Source organism: Camelina sativa, chromosome 2 (genome assembly GCF_030686135.1).
Source record: "Camelina sativa cultivar CO46 ecotype springtype chromosome 2, ASM3068613v1".
In the NCBI taxonomy this organism is placed as follows: Eukaryota; Viridiplantae; Streptophyta; class Magnoliopsida; order Brassicales; family Brassicaceae; genus Camelina; species Camelina sativa.
Genome location: NC_141881.1, coordinates 24,873,010 through 24,884,281, shown reverse-complemented (window position 1 = coordinate 24,884,281; position 11,272 = coordinate 24,873,010). Strand labels below are relative to the sequence as shown.

Sequence of the window (11,272 nt, the reverse complement as noted above, 5' to 3'; positions counted from 1 at the left end):
CGTACGTTAAGATGAGTCTTCTTTATTCGATTACTTAAACAATCGATCCGTAGTTTTTAATATTTCCCGTAGGCCATAACAAAAGATTCAGACTAAATTTTCACACGATCATCTTGAACTCATGTTACCCTTAACATGTATTTTTTAGGACATCTTTTCATGAGTATATATGGTACGTACCGCTATATAAATTCCAAAGTAATACAAATGCGTTTTAATTTGTCATTACATGAAAATATTATATATTGTCTACATCCGTTGAAAAGACACAAACATTTTCTTCAGAAATTTGCCAACACTTACGACATGTGTTATGCCATGCGGCAGATAATACGAAACTGAGGAAAATATTTCATATCTTTTTATTATAAATCTCAAAACTAAGACCAAACTCATCACCATCTTCTCTAAGTCATCATATCATATCATGTTGTCTAAGGCTACTCTCCATACGGTAATCCTCCTCCTCCACCGCCATCACAGCCTACATCACCGTCGTCTTCACAACCACCTCCATCGAGAAATGAGGCTTGACGCGAGTTTGTTGGCCTGTGAGTTGATGTCAAAGTTGTGGAACGTTGTGTTGGGGAGGTGGAACTTGGCCAAGACGATGGATGTAAGTGGCATCGGACCCGAACCGATAAAGGCAACCTTGGTAGGGACGTGGGTTGTGTGTTGAGATAGAGATCGAATCATCGAATTTGAGTTTGCCTAGTTTGAGATAGTTGTTGTATAATAGGGAAAAGATGTGTAAATGGTTTAGTGTGTTGTCTTCAAAAGAACCTAAGACTGTTGAGAAGTGTTCCTCTAAATAACCTTCGGCTTCACCACAAAGCTTGATGAGATGAGATCTCGGGTCTTTGACTTTTTCATCGTATTTCTGTGACGACATCGATGTTTGTGTCCGTTGGTAAACTCGTGGACACACGAGTTGTCCGACATCGATATTCTTGGATGGTTTTAAGCTCTCGAGGTTTTAGATTTGGTTGTATAAGTCGATGATTTGCTTCACAACTAGGTTACTTTCGTAAGCCATGTCGAGACTATGAAGTGAGAAAATAAAGCTTTGAATTTTGTTTTCTAGACTTGGAAAAAAGCTTGTGTTGTGTTGTACTTACCCCCTCGCAAGGAGTCGTTATTTATTGACGAACTGTGGGTCCATTCTTGGCTAAATTTGTTAGTATTTATTTGATTCGATTCATATGTATTTTTTTAAAAATTCTTATATGTCATTTTTGTTTTTTTGAGTAACGTAAGTCATGTTGATTTATGTTTTAGAATTATTGTTTTTGTTTCAAAATGAATGTTATTGCTAAGAATTGAATTTGAAGAAATTATACACCCATATTTTGTTCTGTATATGGTTCTTTTCATAAATAGTAGGTCAGTTTGTATATAATTTTTTGATTGAAGTAAAGGAAATTAAGCAGTCATCTAATAGATATATTAATTTAAATCTCAGCTCAAAGCTCAAATTAATAATTCTTTTAAGCTTGTAGTTTGAAGAAATTGTTAATGAGAAACATTTCTTCTTAAAATATCCAATCCCATATATATTTTGTTCAATGTAGTATACAGTAAAACCTCTATAAATTAATACTCTATAAATTAATAAACACTATAAATTAATAAATTTTGCTGGTCCCAAGTCGGACCAGTATAAAAAATAGCAAAATTTGATAAAATAATAAGATAATAATTCTTTTGAAATTTTCTTGTAATATATGGTCCCAATAATATCATAAATTAATAATTATGTAATTTTACATATATATATATATATATATATATATATATGTGTGTGTGTTGATATATATAATAATGTATGCTTTAAATTTTTAAATTTTTTCGTAAAGCTCATAAATATAAAACAATTGTTATGTTGTATTTTCAAACTATAATGATATAAAATACTCTATAACATATCATAAAAATAGCTAATTTTTTATTTTGATAGTTTTATAGGCTATTAAAATATGAAACTGATATTATTATCCATAAATTTGAATTTGTGTATGTCGTGTGTATAAGTGATAGTCAATAATTTTTTATTTTGTGTATGGTCAATAATTTTTCTAAATATTACAAATTCAATACTAAAATAATAAAATTATAACATCTGATAGTCTATTTGTTTTTGTTAAAATTGTCTTAATTAATAATTTTTAATTAAATAATAAAAATATATCTCAATAAATTAATAATTATTAATTTATACTATAAAATAATAAATATTGATTTATAGATAAATTAATAAAATGTCATAGTCCCAAAATTATTAATTTATAGAGGTTTTAAAGTATATTGTTTTTTTTGTCTATGAAAATTAAACATATAATCTAATAAATAGTGAAACACAGCTTTTATTCTCCCTCCTCTCTTCACTCACGTCTTCTTGAAAATAAATTTCAAGCTCCCTCAAACATTGGGCAGCCAAATCAACCCAATGGTTATACTTAACCATATGGGTAGGCCGTAGGTATGTACACATTTGAGAGCAAAGCTTCAACAAATGTGTCAAAGAAGGCTGGTTGTAGTGAAGTGAGTAAACCAGATGCCTTTGGCTCTGAAGAGAACAAAGGATAAGCGTTTTGTGGTCTGGAGAACAAAGCAAATGGTTTTGGGTTTTAGGAGAACAAAAGAGAAGACGCCATTGATGCCATTGATGTTTAAGTGAACAAAACATAAGGGTTTCTTTGTGAGGAGAGAAAAGAGTAGAACCACATACATATTTAGAAATCTTTGATAGAACTTGTTTCCGATGACTCTGAACACATTTCCGTTTTGATCTTAAGAGAGTTAATAACTAGTTTTTCAGGCTTCCCATACTCTCAATGACCTCATCTCAGTGATAAAGAGAGAAAAGAAGATTTTCCACTCAATCGATTTTGACTAAAGGAAATTGATTGACTTCTCAAAATAATTTCTTTTAATAAAAATAGGATATCGACCCGTGCGGCAACCGCACGGGAAAGTCAAAACTTGAAATAACTAACATTGTTAATTCACATTTCAAGTGGAACTTTATTTTAGTCTTTTAACTATATAGTATGAAATTCAAAAATAATGCCTACCATGAATCAACCAAATTTTTCAAATAATAATTTTGTTGTAAATACAAAAATCGATTCAATGACGATAAGAGAACAATGTTAACAAGATATATGAATCTAGGTGTGCTGAATCTTAGTAAGATAATTAATTTTGAAAGATATTCACATGTATAAAATGTATAAAACAAATTTTAAATCATTATTTTATCAAAATTTACAATAAGTACAAAAAATAACAAGAGAAGCAGGCTGAGAGAGTACATAGCAATCAATTATCAAGATGAATACTTGGAAGAGATGATCGATGAGGTATAAGATGGAAAACGACACCAAATCAAAATTGGATGAATGTCAATAAATAAAACAATCCAAACTTTAGCGAAGATAAATGAATCAAAATTTGTTAAAACTTTGGGAGCTATTCGAATTTTTTTGGGTACATATTGATTAATTCAATTCGGTTCAGTTTGATATTATTATTTGATATGTTTGGTTTAACGCAAATATATTTTTGTAGCTTTTCAAAAATTGAACTAAAAAAATAAAATAAAAATAAGCTCAGGTAGAAATATTTCATGTGTGTGTATTTATAAGTATTTGGAAAGATCATTAATTCATTGATGATATATTTTTGTTACATTCAAAACTTTATTTGAGAAGAACAAAAAAAAGAAAAATCACTTTGGCCGGCCGTTTTATCTAATGAAAGAGACCAAATGGGTCTTTATCAAAGCAAAAAATTATATGATTAGACCTGCTTTTGGTCTTTCCATGTAAAGGTAATCCCCAAAAATCGAACTATAGCATAATAGGACATTGCGCGGCTATTGGTCAAAGAGTTTCATATCGTATTAAATGGACTAATTAGAACGTTGACAGGAAAATGTATTAAAACATAACACAATTTTTTCGTCTTCTAAAATCATGTCCTATATAACAAACTAAACATCTCATCTTGATCATCAAACTTGTCCACCACTACGATTTTCCAACTTAAAATTTATTAGCAACTACTGGATTGTTGAGCAGGTCTTTTTTTGTACTTTGCAACTCCGACATTCCTAATTACAGTTGATGTGTAAACCAAAAAATGATTTTCCATATTTTAGAACATGAGAAGGGTCGAAGAACTCGGCCATGACGACTTCACCAACATCTTCAATGAGGGACAATTTCTCTGCGTAACCTAAAGACATTAGATTTTTTGTCTTATCCTTTGGACAAGAGCTATTACAGATCATATCATATCTGTGATTGATATGATTGCGTTGATTAACTATCTATATATGTTCATAAGTATATTCTCATAAATGTCGATTATAATACCCTAGCTATGTAGTTCTGTGTATAAGCTACTCTCATTCAGATAATAGAAATCATCACTTCTATAAACTCTTACAAGAACAACCTTCTTCTCGATGTACATAAAAAAACAGAGGGGGATCTCTCTCTCTCTCTTTCTTGTAGACTTGGGCAGTGACTTCTTCTATTTTAGAAGAATCTCTATATTATTTCGTTCTTTTAAATTATTTTTTATTATAAATCTGGAATAATATTTTTTGGACAATTTTCAGAAATAGCTTATTCTTAACAATAATAAAAGATAAAGATTTTAAAATTTATAAACTATTGATAAAGAAGTTTGTGATATTAATAAATAAAATTAAAACAAAAAGCAGAGTTAAAATATATTTGGATTTAAAATTTGTTTTTTATGGCATCTTTTATATATAAAAAGTATTGTCTAACCAAAAGATTTGATCTAAGAAAAGAAAAATAATAAAAATACATTAACCCTAAAACAGCATAGCTAAATTAAGTTGATGTTATCATTGGAACATTTTTACATTTCACCAAAATCTTTTCTATATATAATTCTATCTTTTCTATATATAAGACTAACTTTTACATCTTTTCTATATATATATTATAAGACTAATGTATCCCTAATTGTAAAAATGTCAGAACCTAAAGTGATGATAGAATTAGATTGATCAAGTATTCAAGTTAAACCCTTTTATTGGTGAAATGTGTTGTGCTAACTTTGGTGTTTGTCTGATTTTGGTTTTGGGAAAATGCATGCAGATCGAAGAACTTGCTAAGATGATTCAAAAGGTTTGCATCTGTCCTAAACTTTGCTTCTTTTCTTGTCCTATGTGAACATATATATATACATATATGTATATTGACTTCGAGTGTTCGTTCTACTATTGCATTTTTTCAAGTTAATTAACGTTACATATTATGCACCCAACTTATATATTACCGATCATTATTGCAATTATACATCAGCCAGTTACATCAAAGAAATTTAACAAAATCATTTGTTGGAATCTTGGAGGAATTTGTTATCTATTATACATCAGCCAGTTACAAGATACAGTTGGGTTTCAAGTTAAAGGTTTAGGGAAGACTCGTCGTCTTTTTGGGTCAATATATGGTATTAACACAATTCATCGTCATTAAAAGCAACAGAAAAGTTTGTCATTTCACTATCATGCAGAAACAACTAGTGATGGGAAAAGTTATGCGCTACACTCATCAATCATTTCGCTAGCTAACTAAAATATGTTTGTAACGTGTATTACGCATAATATATACTCGCGTCGAACAATACAAGACTCACGCATAATATATTGATAATTGGACGGTCACTCCTAACCACATAACTCGGTATTTTCAATACCCATATCCAGATTGAATAAACTCAATAATATCGCAATGACACCTCATAAAGAAGATTTACAACATTTTCAAAACGTTGATTCTCAACCAACGTCTTAAAATACTCCAAACAACCGTGTAACACTTCACGTGGTCTTCATATATAAAGCATCACACATTTACACTTGTGTCTTTAAGTGAGGTTAACCGTCTCTTTAGTGGTACCGTTCATTTACACCCTAACAATCATCTCCAGAGAAAGCTAAGGAACAGACAAAGACGATAACCTAATTCATGCACACCTTAAAATGATCAAAATTAATAATGCAACAATCTTCACAAATTTTTTTGAAAAAATGGTACCATACATAGTAGCATGTAATATCACCTAATTAACTCTAAAGGGAAATAACATAATTTTTATTAATTAAACCCATTTTTGTCACCAGAAAACAAAAACAAAAAAAGACAAATGGTAAGATATTTCTTCAACGTACGTTAAGATGAGTCTTCTTTATTCGATTACTTAAACAATCGATCCGTTCTTTATATTTCCCGTAGGCCATAACAAAATATTCAGACTAAATTTTCACACGATCATTTTGAAACTCATGTTACCCATAACATGTATTTTTTAGGACATCTTTTCATGAATATATATGGTACCGCTATATAAATTCCAAAATAATACAAATGCGTTTTAATTTGTCATTACATGAATAGATTTTGTCTACACCCGTTGAAAAGACACAAACGTTTTCTTCAGAAATTCGCCAACACTTACGACATGTGTTATGCCATGCGGCAGATAATACGAAACTGAGGAAAATATTTCATATCTTTTTTATTATAAATCTCTCAAAACTAAGACCAAACTCATCATCATCTTCTCTAAGGCATCATATCATGTTGTCTCTTCACCAAGCTTCTCTCTATATTTCTCTTATCACCTTTTATATATCACTTCTCAACTGTGTCAGTCTAAACTCAGCTTCGGATTCATCAAACACTGGTTTATGCACTCCTTACCCATGTAACCAACCGCCTCAACCGCCTTCTTCTACAGGCTACTCTCCATACGGTAATCCTCCTCCTCCACCGCCATCACAGCCTTCATCACCGTCGTCTTCACAACCACCTCCATCGTCACGTTCTCACTGCCCTCCTGTTCCAGCGTCAGGCTGTTGCAACCAACCACCACCTTCCACGACGACGTACTCTCCTCCCTATCCTTACTTTTATACTCCTCCTTATCCTTACGGTACTATAGGCGGAGGACAAAACGATGGCGGTCAAGGAGGAGGAGGATCAGGATCAGGTGGCGGCCAAGGAACCGGAGCTGCAGTGTCTTACTATTCCTCTTCCGTACCGCTTCATGTTTTGATGTTTGTGTTATCTTATGCTTATGTTGTCTTTTAGGGCCGAGCATGCATAAAAATATTATTATCAAAGCCACTTTCCTTTTCTGTTATTATCTCGAATTTTTTTGTTTGTATAATTTTAAAGTAAATTCAAATAAAAAAAATTTAATATATTCTCATCGTTACTGTTTATAAAAAATCGAACGAAAGTACGAAACACATAATAATTAACCGAGATAAAATCGAAAATCGCATATTCACAATTTGAGCAACGATCAGGAAACAGATCACAACCGTCCACGTGGTAATACCAGATAAAACTAATCAACGGTGGTGATTCGTTCAGGGAAACAAACTCTGTTTTATCTTCTTCTTCTTCTTCTTCAGAGACGTTACCAGAGAGGGAGAGGCATGAATGGCTTCTCTTCCTTTCAACACTATCCCAATTAAGCTTCCGTACTCAGTCTCAACAAAGCCTCCTTCTAAACATCACGATGAACAACAAGCTCATCATTCTCCTTCTTCCACGTCTTACTTTCACCGCGTTTCGTCTCTATGTAAGAGCGGTGAGATCAAAGAAGCTCTGAGTTTAGTTACGGAGATGGGTTTGAGAAACCTACGCATTGGTCCAGAGATATACGGCGAAATCCTCCAAGGATGCGTTTACGAGAGAGATTTGAGTACGGGGAAGCAGATTCATGCTCGGATTTTGAAGAAGGGTGACTTCTACGCGAGGAACGAGTACATCGAGACCAAATTGGTGATCTTCTACGCAAAGTGCGATGCTTTGGAGATTGCTGAAGTGCTCTTCTCGAAATTGAGGGTTCGTAATGTTTTCTCTTGGGCAGCTCTTATTGGTGTGAAGTGTAGGATTGGGTTGTGTGAAGGAGCTTTGATGGGTTTTGTTGAAATGCTTGAAAATGATATTTTTCCTGATAATTTCGTGGTTCCGAATGTTTGTAAAGCGTGTGGTGCGTTGCGGTGGAGTGGGTTTGGGAGAGGGGTTCATGGGTATGTGGTAAAATCTGGTCTTGAGGATTGTGTGTTTGTGGCTAGTAGTTTAGCTGATATGTATGGGAAATGCGGTGTTTTGGATGATGCACGGAAGGTGTTCGATGAAATTCCTGAGAGAAATGTGGTTGCTTGGAATGCGTTGATGGTTGGTTATGTTCAAAATGGGATGAATGAGGAAGCGATTAGGCTTTTATCTGATATGAGGAAGGAAGGTGTTGAGCCTACTCGTGTCACTGTCTCGACTTGTTTATCTGCTTCTGCAAATATGGGTGGTGTTGAAGAGGGGAAACAGTCTCATGCCATTGCTATTGTTAATGGACTTAAGCTGGATAATATCCTGGGGACATCTTTATTGAACTTCTATTGCAAAGTTGGGTTAATCGAGTATGCTGAGATGGTTTTTGATCGGATGTTTGATAAGGATGTGGTAACATGGAATCTGATTATATCTGGGTATGTTCAACAAGGTTTAGTTGAAGATGCTATATACATGTGTCAGTTAATGAGACGAGAGAAGCTGAAATATGATTGTGTCACTTTAGCGACGTTAATGTCGGCAGCTGCACGTACTGAGAATTTGAAATTCGGGAAAGAGGTGCAGTGTTATGGCATTAGACACAGTCTTGAATCTGATATCGTTTTGGCCAGCACTACGATGGATATGTATGGTAAATGTGGCAGCATTGTTGATGCTAGGAGAGTGTTTGATTCCACAGTAGAGAAAGACTTGATACTGTGGAATACGTTACTTGCAGCCTATGCAGAGTCTGGTTTTAGTGGAGAGGCTTTGAGATTGTTTTATGAGATGCAGCTAGAGAGTGTACCACCAAATGTGATAACATGGAATTTGATCATTCTTAGTCTTCTAAGGAATGGTGAGGTAAATGAGGCCAAGGAAATGTTCTTGCAGATGCAATCCTCAGGGATATCTCCAAATATAATCTCGTGGACGACTATGATGAATGGTATGGTACAAAATGGTTGCAGTGAGGAGGCGATTGTTTTTCTTAGAGAGATGCAAGAATCCGGGCTGAGACCAAATACATTTAGCATCACTGTAGCTCTCTCTGCAAGCGCAAATCTAGCATCATTGCATTTCGGAAGATCAATCCACGGATACATCATAAGAAATCTACAGCATTCCTCTTCGGTTTCTATTGAAACCTCTTTGGTTGACATGTATGCTAAATGTGGAGATATAAACAAAGCAGGGAGGGTATTTGGAAGTAAGTTATACAGCGAATTGCCCCTCTACAATGCCATGATCGCGGCGTATGCATTATATGGTAACGTGAAAGAAGCAATGGCTCTGTACAGGAGCTTGGAAGATATGGGGATTAAACCAGATAGTATAACATTCACAAGCCTTTTATCTGCGTGTAACCATGCTGGGGATATTAACCAAGCTATAGAGATTTTCACTGATATGGTTTCAAAACATGGCATGTATCCATGCTTGGAACATTATGGACTAATGGTAGATCTTCTTGCATCAGCTGGAGAAACAGGCAAGGCCTTAAGGTTAATCGAGGAAATGCCATACAAGCCAGACGCAAGAATGATCCAATCTTTGGTTGCTTCTTGCAACAAGCAGCAAAAGACTGAGCTTGTGGACTACTTATCAAGGCATCTGCTTGAAACTGAACCTGAAAACTCTGGTAACTATGTGACGATATCGAATGCTTATGCGGTCGAAGGAAGTTGGAATGAAGTTGCGAAGATGAGAGAGATGATGAAAGCTAAAGGTTTGAAGAAAAAACCTGGGTGCAGTTGGATTCAGATTAAAGGAGAAGAAGAAGGTGTCCATGCGTTTGTTGCCAATGACAAGACACACATTAGGAACAATGAGATACAAAGGATTTTGGCATTGTTACTATATGATATGCGTTCTGATGTCAAATGATATTATGTGTATCAGTGTACGAGATATTATAAATTAGTATGTATATTCACAATCTCAATAGTTGAATATATGTTTACCATCCATCGTATACTACGAAAGAAACTACCATCGTATCGTAAGTGAAAAGGAACAACAAACCGTTGCGTCAGAGCTTCAGACAAAACTACTAGTTTACTTTACTGACTCAGACAGTACTACTACTATATATCCAGCTAGTACAAGGACCGACCGATTGTCGGTGGAGAATCTGAAGACAGATCACAACCATCCACGTGGGATGTATTTGTAGTTGATACTCTTGGCCCCTGTGCCACCAGTTTCAGGCCTCATCTCCGGTTTTCGCTGACCGTAACGATCACGCATTCATGCGTTTTTAAAGCTTTTGCTTTGTCTTCACCGACACTTAGTAGTTAGTACGTGACCACAGTCAAAAGAACTCAGTTTCCGTCTAATCTAACTTTTACAAAGGAACAAACAAGATGTTTTGTTAACAATATTGTGACAAGTTTACTATTAAGTATTAATACTTAGGATTTTAATTGATTATTCGTTAAATGAATAAAAATTAAAGGAAATAGAAGAAGATTCTATGCTTGTGAAATGGGCTTAAAAATATATTAATAATAATGGGTTTAATGAGTTTCTGATACCTTAATTTATGAAGAGGAGATACTCTTCCAACTCCCACGTGACCATGTTTGATTTTTGTTCTTTTTTTTTTGTGGACGTGATATAACAATAAAATTTCGGAATATTATAAATAAAGGATTTTTTTCTAAAAATTTGGCCATCTACACTTTTTTTAGAAGATTGTCAATTGTGACGAAAATACCCTTACTAATAGAAATAGTGAAATTTTTAGGAGTTTGAACCAATAAACAAACAGAAAATCCATGTTAGTATGCAACTGTGAAAAAAAAATTTGAAAAAAAAATGTTTTGGGTGTTAAAAATCAGTTTGTAAATTGCTAATTTATGGTCTAAATTGTTTAGAATAGACTTTCTACGATTTTTTCTCTTTCTGAAACATTTAGATTGTTCATTCTACAGTTTGTAAATGTTCTACAAAGTTTAGACGGAAAATTTGTTCTAAAAATTTCAGAACCTGAATTTTGTATGTTCTACAAAATTAAGAATATGCATTCTATGTTTTTCTTCATTCTACATCAATTCAGAATTCGTTTTCTACGTTTTACCCTATATACTAAAACAAGTAGAAGATATATCATAGAAATTTTTAGAATTTGTAATCTGTAAACCTTAGAATACCCTAAAAAT

General features: G+C 33.6%; 1 protein-coding gene and 2 pseudogenes across 2 annotated transcripts; 2 read left to right on the top strand and 1 right to left on the bottom strand.

Annotated features, from left to right (window-relative positions):
• Positions 1 to 501: 501 nt before the first annotated feature.
• LOC104732287 (nicotianamine synthase 2 pseudogene) lies at positions 502 to 1,239 on the bottom strand (annotated as a pseudogene).
• A 5,342-nt stretch (positions 1,240 to 6,581) lies between these two features.
• On the top strand, positions 6,582 to 7,249 carry LOC104732297 (uncharacterized). Its single transcript, XM_010451833.3, has one exon. The coding sequence runs from the start codon at positions 6,624 to 6,626 to the stop codon at positions 7,134 to 7,136; it is 513 nt and encodes a 170-aa protein (XP_010450135.1). The 5' UTR covers positions 6,582 to 6,623; the 3' UTR covers positions 7,137 to 7,249.
• A 27-nt stretch (positions 7,250 to 7,276) lies between these two features.
• Positions 7,277 to 10,076, top strand: LOC104732275 (pentatricopeptide repeat-containing protein At5g55740, chloroplastic pseudogene; annotated as a pseudogene). Its single transcript, XR_015582443.1, has one exon. The product of XR_015582443.1 is annotated as a pentatricopeptide repeat-containing protein At5g55740, chloroplastic pseudogene (transcript).
• Positions 10,077 to 11,272: the final 1,196 nt, after the last annotated feature.